This window comes from Xenia sp. Carnegie-2017, unplaced genomic scaffold, assembly GCF_021976095.1.
Source record: "Xenia sp. Carnegie-2017 unplaced genomic scaffold, XeniaSp_v1 HiC_scaffold_16, whole genome shotgun sequence".
Lineage (NCBI taxonomy): Eukaryota > Metazoa > Cnidaria > Anthozoa > Malacalcyonacea > Xeniidae > Xenia > Xenia sp. Carnegie-2017.
Genome location: NW_025813469.1, coordinates 14,170,972 through 14,196,005, shown reverse-complemented (window position 1 = coordinate 14,196,005; position 25,034 = coordinate 14,170,972). Strand labels below are relative to the sequence as shown.

General features: G+C 36.6%; 2 protein-coding genes across 2 annotated transcripts; one reads left to right on the top strand and one right to left on the bottom strand.

The window, feature by feature from the left end:
- Positions 1-5,873: 5,873 nt before the first annotated feature.
- Positions 5,874-7,033, bottom strand: LOC124437192. Its single transcript, XM_046987201.1, has 2 exons — positions 6,597-7,033; positions 5,874-6,520 (listed from the first exon to the last, which is right to left on the bottom strand). Exons 1-2 carry the CDS (start codon positions 6,659-6,661, stop codon positions 5,929-5,931), a joined length of 657 nt encoding a protein of 218 aa, XP_046843157.1. The 5' UTR covers positions 6,662-7,033; the 3' UTR covers positions 5,874-5,928.
- Positions 7,034-11,921: 4,888 nt separating this feature from the next.
- On the top strand, positions 11,922-16,241 carry LOC124437188 (ring canal kelch homolog). Its single transcript, XM_046987197.1, has 3 exons — positions 11,922-12,213; positions 14,132-14,497; positions 14,861-16,241. Exons 2-3 carry the CDS (start codon positions 14,184-14,186, stop codon positions 15,975-15,977), a joined length of 1,431 nt encoding a protein of 476 aa, XP_046843153.1. The 5' UTR covers positions 11,922-12,213; positions 14,132-14,183; the 3' UTR covers positions 15,978-16,241.
- The last annotated feature ends 8,793 nt before the right edge of the window (positions 16,242-25,034 follow it).

Below are 25,034 nucleotides of genomic sequence, written 5' to 3'. Positions count from 1 at the left end.
TGTAAAAAGGAGCTCGTCAGTCGAGGTTGCCAAAATGAAAATTATCTCACCTTGTTTGATGATACAGCGCTCTTTTTACTTATGTCTGGGATCATTGTTGTGATATAGTTATAAGCATGCTTCTTTTTGCGACGAAGAGGCAATTTTTTATGAAATACTTGATGATACTCCACACTTGCTACTTTCAAACGCTTTTTTGTTGGACTATTTCTAATTGGCAAACCTTCACTGACTGGGCAATTTTGATTTAAGATTTCGTGCATTTTATTTGCGTAGTCACGCGCTTCTTACAAAGGTTTTAGGTCGTTGACGGTGAATGCCTGATTTCGAACAAGGCTCAACTTCTCCAGCAATAAATTTCGCGTTTGTGCAGTTTCCTTTAGTTCGCAAATTTTTCTGTGTTAATTTTGTTTTCCTTTGTTTCACGTCTTCTTTCATCCTCTTGCACTATTACGTCATAAGTATGCTCGACAATCTCTGCATTGTTCTTGTCTCCTCGTGTTTTCTCTTTTTTTCATTTTCTTCTAGATTCAAGCCATTGTCCAATGTTATGAAAACACTGTTTCCATAGTGTTGTGGGAGGGCTGTGAAATTCCATTCTTCAAAGGTATTGAAAATTGTGTACATGTGTTTACCGGAAAATTGCGTTTTTCTCCATGAATCACAGCTACACTTTGAAACGCTGAGATTGATTTCCTACCATTTAGTTTTGTCTGATGAGCTTTTAACGCAGAAATCACCGTTGCTATTGTCGATGCAATCAACATCATTATCGCGAAATTCGCGCAATGCGAATGAACTTTTCATACAGTGCTTGATAAAGTGGTTTGGACGATTATGCAAATAGTATGGAACATTCTCGTTGCATTTTCTGTATTGGCTGCTTTGTTTGAAGTTGGTGTCTTTGTAGTGCTGATAAGAGTCTGGAAGAAATGACTCTACCATTGTTGTAACTACACCATGTATTGATTTTTCGATAGCTCTTCGAAGATAATTGTACTTAAAGTGCCTGTTCTGCGATTCGACGCCGTTAATGGTGTTCACTATGTTAACAACTTGTTGTTTTCTGAAAATTTGAGCCCACTGTTCTTTGCAAGTCATCCATGTGTTTCCAACGTAGCTTTTGATATGGGCTTTCTCATAAACTGAAGAGCTTCGAAGTGCTTCCAATGCATCGTCGAACAGATTTTGATATGTTGATCTTGCCACTTGCTGTAAAAGGTGGTGAAAGGTGGTAGCAGCTTCAACTTCAGTAAGTGAGTTTCCTGCTGCTGTTAAATTTGGATCATCAGCAAACAATCTAGGTTTTGTCTTTTGTAAGCATTGAGGTAGATCATTAATGTATAATAAAAACAGTAGTGGTCCTAGAATAGAACCTTGTGGTACACCACACTTGACCAACTGTTCAGATGAAATTGTTCCATTTATCTGACATAACTGAGTACGGTTGGTCAAGTAACATGTTAATAAAGACAAAGCGTCTTCTTTTATGCCATAGAGTTCAAGCTTGCTTAATAAAATTTTATGATCTACAGTATCAAAAACCTTTTATAAGTCAATAAATACCACTAGGTTGAATAATTTTTTGTCAATATTCATATACCAGCTATTGGTACAGTCCAGTAAGGCGGTAGCTGTTGATTGATGTTTTCGGAAGCCAAACTGACAGTCACTTAATGGGTGAAATTTATTCAAATATTCATAAAGTTGGTTGTATAAAATCCTTTCCATAATTTTGCTGATTGCTGGTAAAACAGAGATTGGTCTGTAGTTGGTAGGCAAATTCTTTTGCCCATTTTTAAATGAAGGAATTAGTCTTGCAATTTTCCATTCATTAGGGAAAGTGCATAATGTAATAGTCTGATTAAAGATATAGGTCATATATCTGCTTTGCGAAGATTAAAGAACTATACAAGAAGTACTATGGCTGCTGACAGGTTAAATGGTCTTGCTTTATTGTATATTCATAAGGACATTAATCTAGATATAGAAAAAATTATAGATCTTTTTGCAAAAGACAAAAGAAGAATTGAACTAGCTTTCTAGTTCGGAGTGAAAGTTCTTCATGCCTTTTTTAAACTCTTGACTGTAAAGATGACTGCCTCTAACCTCAGTCAATATAAACACAAACAATCGTTCTCAGGACTTTACTTACCTGGACGATCGAAATCTACAGACATTTTTTTGCTTTTTTTTTATTGACAACTTCATTTGATAAATTGACATAAAATCGTTTGCATAATAATCAGCATATAGGTATGACTAGACCATTATAAAATGAAATTCCATATTGATGAAGCGTAAAGAATTTTTTTAGGCTAAGTTTGTAATGAAACAGGCCGTCCATGTCGGAAACCCTCAAAGCATATTTTTCTGCGAGTTTCCTAGGCATGCTGATGAGCTCTGATATTGAGCGAAACGGTCAAAAATCGATAATTTATGAGCAAGAATGTTAGCTCATTCCAGTAATAAATATTTTAGAAGACCAACTTCAAAAACGCAGGAAATAGCGTTTTTCGCAATACAATTTTAAAATTTTCCCGGGCGGGACATGTTCCTGGACCCCCCCTAAAAAAGTCGCGCTAACGGTGGGACGTTGTGCCTAAGTTCATATACGAAGCTGGATCCGCCCCTGCTTTAGGATGTTTATATTACGAGTAATATCTGCTTTTCCGGAGTTGATATAGAGTTGAAGCGATGATGTAGTCTAGATTTCATTTTTAATTGTTTGTTAGGATTGGTTTGTTAAGACATCTTTCAAGATGGCGTCCTTGCCTCACGTCGACACGGTTGTTAGACATGCAGGGGTTGGGTTCTAAATTTTATTGGTACTGCCCAAGAAGGTGATCAGGCTTGGCAACACTGAATAAGGTTTGAACTAAATTAACTTTTTCTCACATTTCCTGCAGACATTCGGCAAAGAGCCTTTCCATAGCATGGGAAGTTTAACAAAGAATGTTCCGGTTCTAGTTGTCAGGGGCATCGCCAAGAGGTGAGCATGCGCATTTCTATTGCATTACGTCATTTTGAGGAAACCATATGAACATTGTGTGTCAAAGACAGGTTCTTGATGCCAGGCTGGCGTATCGGATGGATTGTAATTCACGACAGAAATGATTCCTTTGGTTTTAAGGTATGAATATATCGCTTGTAGTTATGGACTAAGCTCCATTAATACCAGCAAGAATTTTTATCTTTGCTTTGCTTTGGTTGTTTGAGGTCAAAGTTGAAAGAAAAGTTTTTTCGGTATCCCTTAAAATCAACGGTACAATCATTGTTTTTTGTTGTCATGTTAATCGCTCTAGTATTAAGGTAGTTATGACTCCAGATCAATAGCTAAGTCAGCCTGTTTTTACTACAACGCAAAAATTTTTGTGTTTATCTCCTGGAAAAAATTAGGAAAAAATAAATTTTCAAACGATATGAACTACAGTCAAACCTGTATTAAGCGGCCCTGTATTGAACGGACACTTTGTAAAGTCCAGAATTAAATCATGTATAATTCGTAGTAATGAAACCTCTATTGAGCGGACGCGGACAACACAAAAACCTGTGTTTAACGAACAATTTTTCAAATTATTTTATGTTATTTACAGACATAATATTAGTCACAAACATACTGTCTCAACAATTACGAAGATATTTTTCATAATGCAAGTGCATTGAAGATGAAATACTTATATCAAACATGAAATTGTTTACCAATTATTATTAAACATAACTTGTCAATGTCAAATGTAGTTTGTCGTTGTCGAAAAAAGATGACATTACAGCAAAATCTTCGTTCAGCCACTTACTACTTACTGAATATTACTAAATATTACCAAAAATATTTCTCAGTTCCTTTATTATTAACTGAAGTCATTTCTAAATATATCTGCACCGTTTAGTTGTTGATTTTACCATTTATGTTATTTTCAACGGAGAGAGGCTTGGTGACGAGTACCTCTGTTAAACGGACACCTCCATTAAGCGGACGCTAGTCCGTTCGCCGAGGGTGTCCGCTTAATACAAGTTTGACTGTATAATTTTCTTAAAAAAATAGAATTGCAGAAGTAAAAGTTAAGGTGTTGCTTCGCCATTACTCCAGACGTTCAGGGAGAATAAACATTCTAGAGAAACGCATTTACCTCATCTTCAAACGATGGCTGTTGGTGATTGATGTTAGGAGTGCAATAATTGCAAAATACTTAATTATTTTTTTAACTGTGTTTTAGATAAGACAAGCCTTACGACGTCTCTTTCAGGTTTTTGTTGGCCTATGTTCGGTGATACAAGCTGCACTACCGACGATTCTTTCCGATTGTCCAGCTCAGTAATTTGAAAAAACACTCAATCTTATGAAGGTAAAGTACTTACTTTTCAAGAACAATGGCGGACTTCCTGGTGTCCTTGAAATACAAGTTAAAAAACTTCAGGTCCGTCAATGTATATAGAACTTAACCAACTCATCACTGATTAAAAAATTTAAAACCAAGAATTTTGTCACATCTTATCATTATGTCATTTAGAAAACATCAAATATATTCTACGAAAGTCTTTCGTTGCTACCAGAACATTAAAAAAAACTAACCCTGACCTCAATGTTCAAGTTTTTAAATTCAATACAATATTTAGTTTATAATACGCTCGGACGCTCCCCATCAATTTATTATATTTCCTTTTTATTGTTGTAATTTATGTATCATATTACTTTTATATAAACCTTGTATCACCTATTATTTCACTCATACTGAAGATGGCATCATGAGATGTTGAAACATGCCTATTCTCAAAAAACTTGTCGTTTATATTAAATGTGCATTTAAACAAAGGTTAGTGAAATCGTCTCGCATTTTTAATTCTTGTGTCGTCATACAAACCTTTCATCAATAAAGTAGATTCCCCGTTCACCATACCAAAAAACCAACATTATTAAGAAAAAATGTAGTTAACTAAGAAAATACTAACAGTTTTAGGTAAATTTTCACGGGAACTTGTCTTATAAGAAACTTGTGAATCTAGATTGAGCTTAATTACTCCCACACACTTGGTCAGCCTAAATTGTCGTTTCATTTCCTTTTACACATTCATGATGTTATATAAGATTATCATTACTTTATTATAACCACATTTTGTAGACATTGAAAATATTTTCATGCATTCAAGTATCAATGATTTATACAATTTACACTGTCTGATTCATATCCATAAAAGTTGAAGTATGTTTAGTATGCTCGCGTGACCAAAACAAATATATATTTTATTATGTAAATATTGCATAAATATACTCATCACACAACTCTACGAGATGCTTTAATAGGTCTGGTTGACTTTATAAAATATGATTAGAAATCGCTACTTTTATCGCTTTTATAACCTTCAAGTTCTTTTCAATGTGAGATTTTCATTTGTGGTGAATACATTGCACATAGTTGAAATTTTCATAACAATAACTCGACTTTAGCATCGACATTTGAAGTATGTTTACGTTATACACATATAATTTAAAAATTAAACGAAACTTACCTTAAGTTGAAGTTTGATTTGAATTCTACAAGTCATCAGCGGGGAGTGGAAGAGTTGTACGAGCCCGATTTCAAAGCCAGCCGGAATCCATTGCAAGAGTGGAAGAGTTTGAGGTGGGTAAAATTCAATTTGGGAATGGGCGTACAACTCTTCCACTCCCCGCTGATGACTTGTAGAATTCAAATCAAACTTCAACTTAAGGTAAGTTTCGTTTAATTTTTAAATTCTACTACGTCATCAGCTATGGTCGTGTCAGAGTTGTACGAGATTTCACAGCAAGCAATGGAGTCAGGATGTAATGTGTCTATTAACAAAGTAGTTTGCCTGCAAAAAAGGTTAACCACAGAAAAAGAGATGGTGGCAAATTTTACATACATTGATTATATTTAAAATTTAAATTTTTCCACAAAAGATAACGATTTAGCTAATTTCGTTTTGCCGTAAAATGGTGGAACCTAGATTAAAAGTTTTCTTAATAGGTTTATTGTAAAATGTCTGAAAAGTGGTTGCATTCGACCAGCCAATCGATTCAACAATTTTCGTCATATCCCCTACTTGTGTTGCAGCAAATGAAGCGGATGCAGCTCGAGTGCTGTGACTGCCAAACTCTTTGGTGTCAATACCTGCAGCGTTTAATAATGTTTTACACCAACGTGAGATAGTATTCCGGGAGACCGCTTGATGCGGTTTTATAAAGCTTATTAAAAGTTTTTTACAATTAGAACTGCGCAATTCGTTAGTTCGTTCAATGTATTCCTTCAGGTGCCGTACAATGCAGAGTTCTGGTTCATGAGGGTAGGCTTCATATGTAATAGGAGCAATGTGATGACCAAGTCTAGTTGTTTTGATTTTTTCTCGGATTGAAAATACACATTTCGATTCAGATAGATCCATGTCGGTTAAATTTAGCAGGTGGATAGTTTGCCCTCGTTTTCCACTTAGTATTAGAAGAAGGAACGTTAATCGAATAGTAAGATCTTTTAATGTTAACTCATGTATAGGGGGTTGTTTCCTTAAGTAATTAAACACAATATTAACATCCCAAATAGAATTGTAGCGAGGGAATGTAGGTCTTAATTCAAATATACCCTTCATGAATCTTTTCACTAAAGGATGTTGCCCAAATGGAATAGTGTGATTGTTGGTCTGGCATATGGCAGATAATGCACTGCGTGCAGAATTTATAGCAGAGTAAGATAGCCCTGAATGAAAAAGGTTAGTTAAAAATTGAATGATTGTGGTAATAGAGGGATTAAAAAATTCACATTTTGTAGCAACACAAAATTGACTCCATTTAGTTATATAAGTTTGGTATTGGGTTTTTGTTCCCTTTCTCCAAGAGGCCATGATTATCTCTGCTGAACTTGGAGAGACACCTATTGACGTAAGTTGTTGCCTGACACAAGACATATTTTCAACTCTAGCTTTTTTACTAGTGGATGCACTTCTGTTGGTGCAGCTGGTAGTTTGAGCAGGTTTTGCGACGGTGGACAAACATGAGGAGGTTGTAAAAGTATTGGTTCGATTAGGGATACCAAGGTTGTGTTGGCCAATTTGGTATTACCAAAATGCCTGTGGCTTTTTCCTGTAGAATTTTTGAACAGTTTGTAAGATGCAGCTGAAAGGAGGGAAACAATAAAAGTTTAAGTTTTCCACGGGATGGAGAACGCATCAATATATGTTGCCTCAGGGTCTGGTCGATAAGAGCAGTATTGATTAAACTGTTTGTTTAGTCGTGAAGCGAATAAGTCAATTTCAGGCTGGAAATTAAACTTGCTCATGGCAATCTTGATACAAACGGGATTTAACCTCCATTCACCTTCACGGTACAATTTTCTTGACTCTTTATCCGCAATTACATTTTTTGACCCTGGTAAATGTGCGGCAGATATTTTGATTTTGTGCATTATGCAAAATTCCCAGATTTCCAATGCTGTAGTATTTAACATGACACTATGACTAGTGCCCATATTGTTTATGACAAACACTGCAGTACTATTGTCTACCATCATTTTAACATGTTTATTTCTTAGATTAGAAAGAAACGATTTTAGCGCAAATAGTACGGCTTTCATTTCTAGAATATTGATGTGATATTCAGTTTCATGTTTGCACCAGTTTCCTCCAGTGTACTCTTTCCCTAGGGCGGCCCCCCAACCAGTCAGAGATGCATATGAATAGAGGACGATGTCAACTGGTATAGATAGAATGTATTTAAAAGAGTCCTTTAAATTTTTTAGCCACCATTTCAATTCTGCTTTGGATTCATCGGAAATAATCATAAACGATTCAAAATTGCCTTTGTTTTGTGACAATGCTAAAGTTTTATCTTTCTCAAGCTTTCGATAGTAAAGCGGTCCAAATTCCACTGCTGGAAGGCTTGATACTATATGACCAATTACCTGAGCCACTTCTCTAATCCGAACTTTAGCGGGCGCTAGAATTGCTTTAATAAGGGAGAGCAATTTTTCTTTTTTACTATTGGTAAGTTGAATTGTCATGGTTCGTGAATTTATTAAAAAACCAAGAAAAGTTATTTCTTGTACTGGAATAAATGCAGATTTCAATGGGTGAATGACAAAACCGAGCTTCTCTAATAAAATTAAGGTTTGTATAATTGTGTCAAGGCACTTTTCATAGGAACAGCCTACCAGGAGTAAATCATCGATGTATATAATGACAATGTGACCTTTTACACGTAATGTGGCCAGAACTGGTTTAAGTAGCTTAGTAAATTTCCTCGGGCAAGAGGAGAGGCCATTAGGAAATGCTGTATATTGGTAAAATTTTCCTTTGTAAAGGAATTTTAAGAACTTTTGAGATTCTGGATGGACAGGTACGCTATAGTAGGCATCTTTTAAATCTAAAGAGGCCATCCAGCAATCTTTTGTGATAAGTTTAAGTACAGTGTGGATATTTTCCATCTTAAAATGAAAGTTTTCGACCGATTCATTTAGTTTCTTTAAATTTAAAATCAGGCGGACACCACCATCCTTTTTAGGAGTGGTAAAGATAGGTGATACAAATTCAGTAGAATCAAATTTACTAGGAATAATTACTCCTTTATCTCTCAATGCCTGAATAGCTTCATCGATTTCGCTTCTTCCTTGTTTAGGAAGAGAGTTAGGAGGAGACTGGTGCTGAACTGGTTTAAGACCTTTAAAAGAAATTTTTGCCCCTGAAACCATCTCAAGAATATCGGGGTCTGTAGTAAGCTTTGCCCATTCATTGTGGCATAGTTTAATTTGACCAGCCTGAAATGAATTAACTTTTCTGGTCAAATAAGGTTTAAGTACATGCTCAACAAATTCTGAAAATTGTGTTACCTGATTTTTTAATAACTCTAGTTCTTTGTGAATGTTTTCCGGTTCTGGAAGTTTTGGGGTTTTCTGGGAGGGAACTGTGCCCTCCCTTGTTGGTATAAAAAAGGCTTGCGTGCCTGTGATTGGGTTGATGAAAACCGTTTTGAAAAATTAATTTGTGCCCGTTGGCCTGGATTGGGTATAAGATTCATTACTGTCTTACTAGAGCTTCGAATATCTTGAGCACATTTTGCTAGGTCTTCCCCAAACAAAAGAGGGCCCACTTTGTGAGTCCTTGCACAGAGCGGTTTAAAATCAGGATGAAGTATGGGCCGAATTGCCTCTTTGCGCTTGTATGAAAGTTCTTTGCATACATGGCCAAATAAAGCAGTTACATCAAGCAGTGTTGGTATAAGAGCTCTATAATTTGGAATTGTCTTATTTTCCCGGCATTTTAAAAGGTTGTCAATGCTACTAGCAAGCCCTGATAAACCTTTGATGGTGGAATCTTGTAGATTCGCCATTTTGATATCCCCTTTTTTAGTAAATGGCTTCATTTTTTGCCATATTTCTTGATTTATTCTCGGCACATACATTTGCTCGCAATTTTTAGGCCGAGGGTACTTATTAAGAATTTCTTTTAATTTGGTAGCGTCAAAATCTTCGCTAAGCTTGGCGTTTATGATTTTTGCCAATTTTTCTGAAATGGGGGGCCCGGTTTGCTCCTTAGAAGACAGTGTTTGAGCAATTTCAGAAAGAAGATCATCGTTATCGACCGCGTTTTCAATTTCTGAATCAATTTCTGGTCCTCCGAATAAACTCAAAGTATCGTCTGATTGTTCATGCACAATCTCAGGGTTTTCCTCAGTACTTTCAGACTCAGGACTTTGCTGGTCAAATGAGCGGTCATTGCCGTCAGAATTGTGCCCAGACTTTGTGGTAATTTTTGCCCTCTTTGGGGCCGAGTGCTCATGCTGTTCGCCTTGTTCGGCTTCGTCTATGATCAATAATTCATTGTTTTCAATAGACGCACGTGATCGCTTTTTGGCGGCATAATGCTCGTCAAATATACCTTTCAGATATTTATTCGTTTCTCACATGTTAGCCTCCATAGCCAAAAACAATGAGTATAAACGTGAGTCACCGCTAATGGGAGCACTATCATGCCGTTGCGGCGCGCTGATTTCATAAAATTCAGACACGGCGTGCTCGTCATCGGTTAATGATTTGGATGACATACTTTAATTGTTTCTATATAAATGGAACAAAAGTTATGAACAATAACGTTAGGAAAACGATAAACTTATCTGTAATTAGCAATTGTATCCTTTTTAGAAGATCCTGTGAGAAATTGTATTATGGATGGAAGGATTATAATGAATAAATATCCTTCCTAAATTTTTCCGTAGCTTCGCTTGCGACAAGACGTACACAACTGGCTAACTTGCGCATGCGTATGCTCTCTCGTACAACTCTGACACGACCATAGCTGATGACGTAGTAGAATTAAAAATTCTATGACAATCTTTAGTATAATTCAATTTGATCACGCTATATTTTCATTGAAAATACTAAGCCCCCTCAGAATTGGTTTCTGTTGAATGAAATGCAAATAAATGTTTTCACTGTTCTATCTTCATTGTTAACTTTTTACATAAGAGAAATAACATAATATGCAGCTAAAACAACAAGAAATTATTTACCCCCCGGGGTTTGTTTGAATTTTAAATATTTCTTCAGAAATTCACATTGTTGTCAATATGTCGCAATTTCTATGTAATTGTATCATATGATATGTAAATAATGGCATTCCAGATTTGAGATATACTGAATACCCAGCCAAGGTTTCTCGACTAAACAAAGTTTCCATTCTAAAAGCATATTCGCTGAGTGGGTCTTCAAAATCATCTCATGACTATTCCAAGACCATATTTTCACTCCACTACTTGATTTGAAATATTTTAGCAAAAATCTTACCGTCGATAGACGAGTCTGCTGTTGATACGTAAGAGCACAATTTCTGATTCACACTCGATGAGCACGTATGAGTGAGAAGCCTCAGTCCCCCCTCACTTCCAACCTTCTTTGGAGTAATTTGTGTCAGGAACTTGTCTTAGATTGAGTGCAACTTAGTTCCTCCATGCATTCGATCTGCTGAATTCTCGTTTCTCTTCCTAAGGCTTTCTTATGCCGTTTTTCTATTGTCACCACTCACCAGAAGGACAAAAAGTAATAAAAATAGCAAGGCAAAAGATTGATGTCACAAATATATTGATGTTTATTTTAAATGCTAGTTTTATATCATAATTTGTACTCAAAAAGGTTCCTTTGGATAGAGACATTTTTGGTATGTTTGGTATGTTCTTCTCCCCTTCTCCCCACGCACGCCTTCACATTTTGGCAATATGCATACAAACGAATTAGTGAAGAAAATAACGTTAAATCCAAAGAATTCTTTGAAATTTGAATGATGTGCTATAGAAGTTTAAACATTTAAGATTCTGTCGTGGTCTTTTCTAGAATACTGCTTTAGTAAAATTGACTTATTAATATCTCACATAGTGAATTAAATTGAACCTATTGTACATTTTTAGACGCAGCACGAACATTCATATTTTTGGTGATAGTTTTAATTATTCTACCGTCAATGACTGAGAAAGCCATTTTAAGGTTTTTGTATATCCTAATATTCTAGTTTGGAAATCTTCGCACCGTATGATTTTGTTACTAAAAAACAGATGACCATCTATCTTGTAAAAATTTACTCACTATTTTGTAAAAAAAAGGTTGTCAAAAATGAGTACGGCAAGGTTAGTAGCTACTCCAGTCCATTATGAAGTTCAATAAACCACAATCCCCAGCCTTATTTGCGCACTCTTTTAGTCATAATAAAAATTAGCTAACACATTGCCATAATTTTTCTACTGCCAAGCAATTTTGATCACAATTTTGTAATGCTGAAAAATACAAAAACCGATTTCTTCAAGAAAACACTGTCCAAAACAAGTGCTCATTTTCTTTTCTTTAGAAAAAGCCAAGTTTATTACTTAGCCATATTAATTAGCTATGTCGAGAGTTTATATCCTTTAACTTACTTAGTCACGTGTTTCTTCCTTTCGTGACGCCCGCGCGTGTAAGAAGTATAGAAGAGATTTTATTCGTTCTTGGACTAGGCGTTGCTCATTATCATACGTGTGAATTTCGCTAATTCGCTTAAATCCGTTTTCCGCTGTCGTACTCATTTCAATGATTCAATCTGTAATTGCAAAGAAGGGCGATTTTGGTTTTTTTCACTTTTCATTATTTCTGTTACAACAAGAAGATTGAAAGAGGTCTGTGTTTGGCGAGCAACTTCAGACACCAATAATCCATAAATACAAAGACAAACAGACATTTGAGGAAGGTGAATAAAATAGTTTGTTATGACTTAATTCTTATGTCGTCATATAAATTTTCAATCAATAATATTGATTCGCCATTTTTCCTTTTTGTGAAAAACCAACATTATAAAGACAAACGCAATGTAAGAAGTATATAGCAAAGCAAATTTGTGACACGAAATTGTCTTTGATTGAGCAATTTTTAATTACTTAACGCATTTGGTCAGGGCAAATTGTTGTTTCTCTTCCTTATTCGTTCATTATGACTTTATTTTATCAACATTATTAGTTTAAAATGAATGTTTAAGCCCAGAAGTATCGTTGCATGTTTGTAGATGTACATTGTTTAGGTCAGTACAGTCCTGAGAAAGACTGCTGGTGTTGATGTTAAATGACGTTTCGACAACATTAGCGGTAGTCATCTTCAGAACGAGTCAAGTAAGGAGTCAGGTTAGCGGTATTTGTTGTCTTGTTCATACGTCATCGTATTGTCTGTAAGTGAAATGTGTGGGTGTCAATTGTGTATTGTCATCATGAAAGTAATGTTTGAGGTTGTGAATAAGTCGTTTTCGTAAAGTGCAGGTAATTGTTGTGATCTGTTCAGTGGATTTGTTCTAAGTTGGTATACCAACTTTCTAACGTAAGCCCTCCATTGTCTGTAGTCAGTGTTGTAAGTAATGCATTTTACCAAGTCCCAATGAATGCTGTGTTTTGTCAGTTGGTGATGTTCTGCACTGTGATTAGTTTTGTCTTGTTTCTTTGTTCCTCGTTTGTGTTCAGTAAGTCTTATGTTTAAGTTCCTGTCAGTCACACCTTTGTAGACGACGTGGCAGTCGGAGGTGTATATTTTGTAAACTGCACCTTAGCGCTCGTTTGATGGAAGATGGATGAACAACAGTTTACAACGCAGAATAAATTGCTTTTTAAAACATAGAAAATTTCCCAAACATTGCAAAGGTCATTCGACAAACTGAAGATTGTCAACGTTATCAATAAAACGTAAGCACTAGCTGCACTAAATATCATTGAATGAATTCTGTTGAAAAGGTCAAAGTGAGTTTAGTCTTATAAATTAAAGCACGACGTACTGATCGACACAAACTATTGTAACAACAAATACAATATATAATATAGATGCAAAATTAATAAACTAAAGCAGAATCAGCCAGAAAAATGGTTACGGTTTCCACACAGAATTTCCCTCATTATGTTATTTATCCTAATTTGAATAAACTTCCCTTCTCTTTCAAAAGCTCTCACTTCGACGTATTTCCCTCGTTGTCGCTTTTTTACTTTCGTCACTTGACAATGTAGACTTTGAGCCATATTTAATGTTAGCTAATAAATATCTTTACAAGTCGCTACACACATCAATTTTCATGTCTTCAAACACACACAAACGATACAGAATCGATGAAATAACGGGACTAAATAGTGGACTATAAATATCGTCTACTCTTTGTAAAACTTTACTGCAGAGAGAGATCTAGGATAATTTTGTAGGAATGGTGCTCTAGTTTTTATAAGATCTCGTTCGGTCAGTTTAGTTTCACGCTTGTCAAAAATGCAGTACGCGCGTTCAGCGGTTTTCTCAAGAAAATAGTCATTTAATGTCATGTAAAGTGTTGTAAAGTAACTCTTGAATATTTGCCGGTAAACTATCATTAAATCAACAACATAGCAGGAGCATTAAGTTTTATTTGGATTTTGTTGGTATTTTAAAATTCCCTTCATTTTTCTCTCATTATCGATTTCTTCTTTTTCCCTCCTAATTTGCAAAATTTTCTTGCGAAGGTAAAATCTTGTCAGTTGAAAATGCTGTAAACATATTAATATATATTAATACGATTGGTTGAAATTTGAAAAGAAATAAAGCATTTTATTTGAATGGAGTATTCATACAAACACAGCTAATTTTGCTAATATTTTTGCTTTTGACAGAGACGCAGTAGATTTATATACAAGCTCTACGAGTACAAATCATCAAAACGCCATGCCTCTTTATAGCTTAGTGGTCTCTATATTTCAATGTTTTGCGAACAAAGCCCGAGATGCTGCAGCAGACAGGCTAGAAAACGGTGACGTTGGTAATGAAGCATTTCGCAAACTTATCAAGCGAGATTTACACGACATCAAAACAAAGCTAGATAATCTTTTGAAAATAGACCTTCACTCCAGTTTGAACTACTTGGAGGAAGGATTTATTCAATTTTTTAATTGCATTGACGAAGTTAAAAGTGATAGAGAAGGTGAAGAAGCAAGTAATAATGATGAGTCTCAGGCAACTTGTACTGCCATCACCACCAGGTATGATCTTTCCCGTGCAATACAACATTCAAAGGATTTTGAATCCGCAAAGAATCGATTTATAAAATGTCGTGAAGAAGCAACAAGAGCTTTCAACAACAAAAATTTAAGCTTGGAGGACAGAATATTTGCCGTTATTGTTCAGATCATGGCACAAATTTTTGAATGTCCGAAGAATCGAAAGAATGTCATTGATTTATGTTTAACTTATATAGAAAGGCTGCATGAATTGGACGGTGTTCGTCAAATGTTCTCTGTTTTTATCGGTGGTGGCATGAGAGCGATGTTCAAGAAATCCCAAAGAATGGAAAACATGAAGTCTGTCATTCTTCTCAACCATTATTTATATAAGTTGATTTTAAGGATCAACATGAATCATGATCATTTATCAACTTGGCCAAGTATTGAACTTGGAGACGGAAAAATTTTTAATCCAATACAGGACAGGCGCAAGGAATTCGCTGTCGAGCCTTGGGATAAAAATTCGATTAACTCTTTTCGAGAGATGAAAAAAATGAAAACTATGATGTTTGAACTTTTGGACAAGATGACTATAAATGAACATTTTGCTCCAATATTCACCTCACCAAGTGAATTAGATATGGATTTATTAAGAAGTGATATTTTGGTTGCTGGAGGCGACATAAAGAGTGTTGAAATTTTTTCATGGAAGGAGAAGAAATGGCTTAAGATTGCATCAATGGAAAAAAAACACTGGTCGGCTTCATCATTTATTTATAATAATAATTTATTTGTTGTTGGAGGATATCTCTGCAAGTCAATGGAGACATTGAATATAAAAGAGTTTCCTTTAACATGGAAGACACTTCCCACAAAGCTTCCTTATGAATGTAAATTTCATCAAACTGTTTTTTATAAACAACAAATCCTTTTCATTGGAGGACTTATTGTTTGTAATAGATCAGATTTGATCAGTGAAATAAAGATAACTGGTACAACATCTTATGTTTTAAAAGAGCTGTGTCATATGCCTGAACCACGTTCGCACCATGGAGCTGTTGTTGTTGATGATAAAGTTTTTATTTTTGGAGGAGTGGGAAAAGGTTTCGAAGTTTTGTCCAGTGTTTTGGAACTTGATCCAAGGACATTTACATTTAAGGAAATGCCTCCATTACCTCATCCATTGGCTGATATGGCAACAGTTCAATGGAGAGATCAAGTTGTTCTTCTTGGAGGTTTTGATGGAAGAGAAAGATTGAACAGTGTTATTATGTATGACAGCAAAACAGGTAAGATTACAGTCTTACCATCCATGTTGGAAAAGAGATCCTGTTTTTGTGCAGTTATAACTGGTGATACAATTGTTGTCATGGGAGGTCTGACTGATAAAAGACAACTTAAATCAGTAGAGTGTTTCGAAATGGGAAGTAGTTCTTCATGGACATATCTTCCTTCAATGAATGAAACACGAAGTGGAGCTATTGCTGAAGTTTTACCTTTTGGACAAAAGTATGTCTAAGAGACGAAATTTTATTAAGTTATGTAACGTTATAACTCATCAATGTTCGTTTGAACTACATTGGATGATAAATTTGTAAAATTTAAAATGTATAGTTCAAAAGTTCATATAATCATTAACTATTTTGATAAATTTCTGAAATAGGTGAATGGCTTTTGTATCTTAATAAGTTTGAGTTTTTGGAGCATAGTTTATACCTTTTTTCTTGTCCTTGTTTCATTGCAGTTTATTGAACAATAAAATACAAGTTTTCCATGGTAAAAATTACTTTACTTAAATATTTTTCGTAGTTGCCAAAATACTTCCCAGTTTACCATCGACCACATTTACAAAAATCTACTAATTATCTTACACATTTGAAATGTTGTGAAGACAATCAGTTTGTAATTAACTTCTCATTCGCGAACACAATGACTTTCTGCATTACTGAAGTAATAATATTTAAGCCTGGTTCACACGAGTAAAATAAGCACAAACGTCGAGACTTTTGTTTTTTTTTGCTCTAGAGATTAATAAAGACAAACGCATTGGGATTTTCTTTAAATCTTTTTTTGTTCTTCTTTTGTTCTTCTCTTAGCTTATGCTTGAATTTTTTAATGAGATTTCACCGCCATTTTAAAAGAAAGCAAAAGAAACAGTAGATTTTAACCTGTATCCTACCACGTTTGGTAATCTTCAATAAATGTAGGTCCATTTGAGAAATAGCAGTTGAGTAAGATTTCCAATTTTTTTTGTGGATAAAACTTTTAAGATCAAATTTTCATAGCTTATGCACTGCTTGTGCTTGTTCAACCACTACGTCTAGTGATGTGTTTTTTATGCCATGTTTTCGGTCGGAAGATGAGTAGAAATTTCCAAATAAATAGTAAATATTCTATTTAGAGATGAGATAAATATTATTTCACAAATAATTTGCAATATTATGTTTTATTCGTTCATTTTAACGCTTTTATTCGGAGGTTCGTAATTGTAATAACGCAAAATCTCAAGATTTGTCTTGTAACCTAGCAACTGCCTTTTCTCGCACATTTCAATGCATACTCACGTGATTTCTTCACGTTTTCCGCCTGTCTTCAGAGGACGGAACCATTGAGTTTTATAATAACTGGAGCGGCTATCTCTCAAATGTTGATTCAAGTTTGTTTTTGCCTTTGAATTTCGTATCAGAGTAATCATGTAGACGTATTTACATGAATTTTGAAAATTTTTGGCCAGAAGAATCATCGCAAAGGTAAGAAATAAAAATAAGCCATTATATTTCAGATATATTTGTAAAACTTGTTGTTTATGGTAACATTTCATCAACAGTTTCAAACTATTCATAGCATGTCTGTGATTCAATTAGTGGCAAGCACAATCGTGACGAATCAATTTAATTTTCCAGCTCATTTTATCTTGAATTAAAGTATTTATCATTCACACATTACTATATTTTGAAGCACTCATTTTAATTGCACAATTTGCACTGATACCATAACAATGATTTTGTTGCATGTCAAATAATATTGATAATAATTTTATCTGCATCTAAAATGTGTTGACAAGGTTATGGCAAAGTCAACATTAAGGCAACTTGCATGAAAAAATTGACCACATTGATCACAACCCAGCCAGTCTTCATTGTCATCCTCTCTGCATATTTTGCAAACAGCCACATTTCGCTTCCTAAGATATTCATAATGAATTCCATATAAAAATATTCAACCAAATGTTATTTATGCCTTACCGTGTGATATCATCATAGCAAGACCCAAGTAATGTTGAAAGGATTCGTTTTCTCTCAGTCTCCATGTTTGCTGGTTTTTGATCCAAGCCAAGGGCTAGACATCGAGCAAACTGATGCGAAATGAGCAGTTATTGAATAATCATGTTTGTAAAAATAGCTATTCAAGTAAAGTTAGGCTATTTTAAGCTTACCAAGCATATGTACACTCCACAGTTATACATATCTTCCTGTTTACAATGGAGTGGCTCAAAACATTGCCATGAGCTTGAGTTCCAACCTGTTTTTACATCTACCAAAGCACTAAAGCAGTGACAAACAATGACCACATGAATGATAATATTGATTGTTGAAAATGATTTTTGGGCAAATCTTTTAAGATCAAGTTTGATAATTACCTTAGTTTGTTTATATGATTCATCATCTGTGTATTAGGTGTCTTTTTGTCTGCACTTCCTCCAAGTGAGTCAAAGTAGAGTCTTGTTTTTGTGAACTTATCTATAGTCTATATTACACAAAATTACTATTGCATTTAGTTAAAAATTTTCTCTTTGTTAATTAAGGAATTATATGAGTTAATGTTTCTATGGATACTAATTTTTGCATGTAAATCTGTGTACTCATGTGGGCTAAGTATGTGTATAATTCATGTCTATATTTTATTATTTAGCTCAAATACTTACCAGTAGTGTCCAATGAATGCCATGGATGTTGATTGGAAAAATAATAATTTTAGTTTGGTGAAAAGATATATTAGCCTATGTGCATCTTGTGCTTTAGTTGTTTTTAATAATCTCTGAAAAAATGATTCTGCTGCAAGAACAGTAGTGTAGTTTTCAGTCAAACTCCACAAAAAAGCGTCAATTATCTAAAATCAAAAGAAAGCATAGTTTGAAGAGATTTCCTCTCCAGTTTTACATGTACATAGCACTCATGGTTATAAACAATGACTTATAATGATAAATAAGAAGACTGTATTAGACGCTTTTCTCTCTTACAGAGTCAGCCAACCAGGTTTGAATGTGGTGACTTCTTTTTCAATAATTTTTAATTCTTTTTCAGTTATGTCTTTTGGACTGACAAGTGACTAAAGATCTACTGTTGATACATTCACAGGACCAAATTCCAGCACAGTATCCCCAAGACGCTGTCTTTCTGTAAATGCATTTATTCGTTGTCTTGGAGTCAGAAAGAATGAATTGTATGTCGACTGTTTGCAAGTATCAGTGTAGGTGCTGTATTATTTAAAAACATAGTGCATCAAGATACATTCACAATTTCAGCTCGTTTTGCAATGAATCACAGACCTTTCTTGTTGTTCCAAGTTGTTGATTGGCGGTACTTCAGTTCTTTCTTGTGATGCCTGGATTTCTTCTGTTTCACCCTCATAAAACAATTCTTGCTCAACTGGATCTTCAAGTGCATTCTGGGACGTAAATTGTGAGTAAAAATTATAATTTGTAAAAAAGAGCTCGTCAGTCGAGGTTGCCAAAATGAAAATTATCTCAACTTGTTTGATGATACAGCGCTCTTTTTACTTATGTCTGGGATCATTGTTGTGATATAGTTATAAGCATGCTTCTTTTTGCGACGAAAAGGCAATTTTTTATGAAATACTTGATGATACTCCACACTTGTTACTTTCAAACGCTTTTTTGTTGGACTATTTCTAATTGGCAAACCTTCACTGACTGGGCAGTTTCCATTTAAGATTTCGTGCATTTTATTTGCGTAGTCACGCGCTTCTTACAAAGGTTTTAGGTCGTTGACGGTGAATGCCTGATTTCGAACAAGGCTCAACTTCTCCAGCAATAAATTTCACGTTTGTGTAGTTTCCTTTAGTTCGCAAGATTTTTCTGTCTTAATTTTGTTTTCCTTTGTTTCACGTCTTCTTTCATCCTCTTGCACTATTACGTCATAGGTATGCTCGACAATCTCTGCATTGTTCTTGTTTTCATTATCAGTCTCCTCGTGTTTTCTCTTTTTTTCATATTCTTCTAGATTCAAGCCATTGTCCAATGTTATGAAAACGCTGTTTCCATAGTGTTGTGGGAGGGCTGTGAAATTCCATTCTTCAAAGGTATTGAAAATTGTGTACATGTGTTTACAGGAAAATTGCGTTTTTCTCCATGAATTACAGCTACACTTTGAAACGCTGAGATTGATTTCATACCATTTAGTTTTGTCTGATGAGCTTTTAACGCAGAAATCACCGTTGCTATTGTCGATGCAATCAACATCATTATCGCGAAACTCGCGCGATGCGAATGAACTTTTCATACAGTGCTTGATAAAGTGGTTTGGACGATTATGCAAATAGTATGGAACATTCTCGTTGCATTTTCTGTATTGGCTGCTTTGTTTGAAGTTGGTGTCTTTGTAGTGCTGATAAGAGTCTGGAAGAAATGACTCTACCATTGTTGTAACTACACCATATCTTGATTTTTCGATAGCTCTTCGAAGATAATTGTACTTAAAGTGCCTGTTTTGCGATTCGACGTCGTTGTTGGTGTTCATTATATTAACAGCTTGTCGTTTTCTAAAAGTTTTAGCCCACTGTTCTTTGCAAGTCATCCATGTGTTTTCAACCTAGCTTTTGATATGGGCTTTCTCATAAACAGATGAGCTTCGAAGTGCTTCCAATGCATCGTCGAACAGATTTTGATGTGTTGATCTTGCCACTTGCTGTAAAAGGTGGTGAAATTCTTTCTGTTCTGATGAGCTGAGACCGTTTTTGGCCAACCGTGGCCATCTTTGCCAAGCCTGAATACGATGAAAGTCACATATATAAACATGCGCGTCTGAAAATAGCTTTACTAAGGCGTTTTTTCTGCCGTTCAAAAGTCTACCATGAAGTAAGATGTGTTCCAGTTCTTGACTACATCTAAAGCTTCACAGATAGATTCACTGTCCTCGTTCTGACAAATGAATTCAGCCACAAATTTATACCCAACACTAGTATGAACGCAAATGAAAAATAATGGCAACGCGTATTTTGTGGTTTTGTACGTTACATCCATCAGAGCCAATTCGGATAACAATGATAACAGTAGTTAGACTTTATTTTAACCTTTTGAAACAAATAAGTCCAGTTAAAGAACACTTTTTCAAAAAGATTGATTCTCTTTGTAATACAAAGGGTGTATAAAATTCTTCAACATTTAGACATCACAAAATATTCCAATTTTCTGACAATGACTTTGGAATGAATTCAAAATCACAAGATTTTTACAACTTACACTATTCAGCAGTAAATTATCCCCTAGGAGGCTGAACACGATTTAAAGGAGTTTTGTGTTCGGGATTTGCATTGGACAGTAGCTGAAATTTGTGTAGTCTTCAAAGACTTTTTCGATATAGTCGACTAGTAAACAGTGTAAGCTCCCTTACTGTAACCAAACACCATTAATATTCGTTGCTCTGTGGCTACTTGAACCATTCGTAATGGAACTGATTGATAGTACTACGTAAAGTGGAATTTCGCTGCATTGTTCTAGCTTACATGACGTACAAATTTAGAATTTGTATTATGATTTGAGGAGTGTGGAAAGAATGGTATGATAATTGTCAGTGTTTGCTTCACGAATGAAAGGATTGCTGTTGTTTTGATACACACTCTGTGTGTTCCACTATTCCAGTCATATACAATCATCTATATTTGTTTTTGTAGGATGCAAAGAGGCACGAAATGCCGTTGCAAAATACAGTTCAACACCTGAATACATCGTGGATGCTGAGGTATATATTCCTGCTCCATAACTATGGGGACACTTGTTGATAATGATATACAAGAGTACTTGGGAGAAATTCATGTTAGCATGTTCGTTTTCCTAAAGCCATCGTCTTGAATTTTACTTCAAGCAGCTTTATTGATGTCTACTTTAACATGAAGGACTCCTTCTTAGGAAGGCAGAAAAATTTAACTTTTTATCCTCTCCTACCCCCTTTATGCCCCTCCAAGTTTTGGCATTCCATTGTATATTTCTTTAAAATATAACTCATTGACAACGGTTAACCAAAATGTGGCTGTTTTCTTGCGTTTCATCTCGTTATATCATTTGCATTGAGTAATATTCTTAAGCAACGATTTTTAATTTACACAGGGTTATAGCATTCTTGTTGAATACACTTCTCTCACCACCCCAGTCCCCCTCCTCTCAATAAGGAACAAAGCTCATTTAAGATTTAAGTGTTTCCGTCTAACCATTTAAATTACCGGGGGGTGAATGCAAGTAACGTATGCACCTACATAAAATGTGCTATGTCTTTCAAGCGGCAGGACACCTGAGAAAGCAACAGCCATAACCCGATTTTAACAAAATGAGAGATTCCGGGCTTTTTACACAAATAAACTAACAAACAAACAAACAACATTTGTATACCGGCCAGTATTAATCCCCGCCAGGGGGTTTGACCGGTCCATGAATTTTTCCCCGCCAAACGTCTCTATCTCTCGCCATATCTCTCGTTATACCCATCGCCTTCATATCACTGTTCACAGCATCCATCCATCTCTTTCTCGGTCTACCTCGTTTGCGGACTCCATCAACATTCATATGCAACGTTCTACGAATTTCAGCACTTTCTTCCCTCCTTTCCACATGCCCAAACCACCTCAAACGCTGGCGCCTTACCCAATTCTCGATACACTCAACACCAACTCTTTCTCTAATCTCTTCACTTCGAATCCTATCCATCAACGTTACACCACACATCATCCTAAGCATTCTCCTTTCCGTCGACGCCAATCTTCTCAGGTCCTCTGCTTTCGGCGCCCAACACTCTGCTCCATATCCCAAAACACTTCTAACACATGCCTTATACAATTCTCCCTTCTGCTTCAACGAAGTCGACTTTCCGCACAACATTCCCGACAACTCTCTAAAACTTCACCACGCTGCTTGAACTCTGTTCCTCACCGCTTGCTCGCACCCTCCACCATACACCTTAAACTCCGATACACCTTCCAAACTCACGTCACCCAGTTCAAACCGTTCAATCGTGACTCGCCCACCACTTCGACACGTCCCGCACTCAAAATCAGTTACTCTTGTCAATGCACCACGGACACCTGAACATCTTCCATGAACCCACTTACTGCATTTCCCACACATTATCGAATTCACTCCAACTCTTTTTCCACACACACCACATGGCCATTTATCACTGTCCTTCACCTCCACCTGCCTCGAGCATCTCATGCCCTTCGTCTTTGCCTCATTCACTTTCAGTCCCTTGACTTCTATTGCCGTTTTCCATTCTCGGTACCATTCCATGACTTTCTGCTTCGACTCCGCCACCAAGACACTGTCATCTGCATACAACAAACACCAGCATCCTTCTTTTCTTCTCACTTCCTCTGTCAGTACATCCATCACACAAGCAAACAGTAACGGCGACAAGACTGAACCTTGATGACCACCAACTTTTACCTCAAAAACACCAGATCTAACACCTTCCTCCGTAACCACCGCCTCTACACCTTCATAAGTCTCCATAACTGCCCGAACCATATTCTCTGTCACACCTTTCTTACGCAGCGCGTACTCGATCACCTTTCGAACTCTATCAAACGCCTTCTCCAAATCTACAAACACCATATACAATTCTCTGTCCTTCTCCAAAATTTCTCCTGCATCTGCCTCAACACAAAACACGCATCCGTCGTTCCTCTCCCCGGTATGAATCCATACTGCTCTTCCCCATCCGAACAACTTCCTCAACCTTCTTTCAAACACTCTCTACTATCTTCAACGCATGCTCCATCAGCTTAATAGTCCTGTAATTCCCACATACCGTCGCTGCTCCTTTTCCTTTGTACAGCGGGACCACTAGACTCTTTCTCCATGTACTCGGCATCTTTGAGCCCCTCAAAACCTCGTTCGCTACATTACACAACTCTCTCACGCATAGTTCATTGTCCAACATTTTGCAACCCACTTCACTCGGTCCCGTCGCCTTTCCTTTCTTCATCTTGCGCAGAGCCGCCGCCACCTCATCAACAGTCACTATTTCCCACGACCCCAAAACTTCATCCGCTTCAACTTCTCCATTCCACTCATTCTCTACATTACAGGTCACAGTACGCCCTCCACACTTCTAACCTGTCTTCCAATAACACCTTCAACTCCCCATCGTGGTTCTGCACGCCGGGAGCACCCAAAATATCGTTCCTCTCCTTCTTGCTCCTTCTAGCAGTTCTAAACAACGCTTTTCGTCCATTCTCCTGCATTTTTACGAGAAGCTCTTTCTGATGCCTTTCTATCGCTTTAGCCACCTCCTTTCGCGCCTTTTTCTTGAACCGGATGTAATCGATCCTATCTGCTTCAGTCCGCGACTTTCTCCACCTTTGCCAACTTCTTCGCGCCAATCACTTCGCTGACTCGTTGATCCCACCACCATGCCTGTTCTTCTACTGCACCGCCTTTACTTCACAACATACCTTCTCCGCTGCCTTTAAACACCTTCTCCAGCACGTCCATCGCTCCTCCACCGTCACAATTTCGTCACGGAAACACTGCTTCCTTCATTCGATCGTAACTTCCATAGCTTGCCTGCCTTTACCCTCAACCTTTCTCTTTCACCTTCCTGATTCTCCAGTCCATGACCAGCAGCTTGTGCTGGTCACACATTCTTCTCCTGCAATCACTTTTGCATCCTTCACGTTTTTCTCTTCTTCATTCACCAGTATATAATCCACCACCGTCCTACTGTCACCAGATTCATACGTCTTTCTTCCTTTATAAACCACGTATTCACTACCACCATCCCACAACTCGCTGCTCCAATATCGCCTCGCCTTCAGCATTCATATCACCAACTCCAAAACCTCCATGCGCACAGTATCCTTTTCTTACGCTTCCCACATGACCGTTCCAATCACCAAGCATCACACATTGCCCTCTAATGTCTGCTCACTGCATACACGCTGTCGTAGAACTTTTCCTTTTCCTCCGCACTTCGTCCAACCTGCGGAGCATACACCACAACGAAACTCACAACTTCGGCCTCATAACTACATCAACTCTCAGGACTCTGTCCGAAACTCTTCACTGCTACAACCGACTTCGCCCAATCCTCTTATCTCAAAGCCAACACTATTCGTGCCACTTCCGTTTCCCTTCCAAAACCACTTAAATCTCGCTCCATTATCTTCACCCTTTATGACTCTCGTACCTTCACCTTTAAACCTTACCTCCTGAAACCCACACACATCAACTTTCCTTCTCTTCAACATGTCCGCCACTTCTGCACTCTTTCCCTTCATTGTCCCAACGTTCACTGTGCCTACCCGAAGGGTGACACTTCCACCAACATTCGATCCGGAGATTCTT

Coding starts and splice junctions, on each gene's coding strand:
- LOC124437188 (XM_046987197.1), top strand. CDS start 14,184: ATGCCTCTTTATAGCTTAGTGGTCTCTATATTTCAATGTTTTGCGAAC. Junction 14,498..14,860: donor TGTACTGCCATCACCACCAG/GTATGATCTTTC, acceptor GTTGATTTTAAG/GATCAACATGAATCATGATC.
- LOC124437192 (XM_046987201.1), bottom strand. CDS start 6,661: ATGCCAGACCAACAATCACACTATTCCATTTGGGCAACATCCTTTAGT. Junction 6,521..6,596: donor AGTGAAAAGATTCATGAAGG/GTATATTTGAAT, acceptor TAATTACTTAAG/GAAACAACCCCCTATACATG.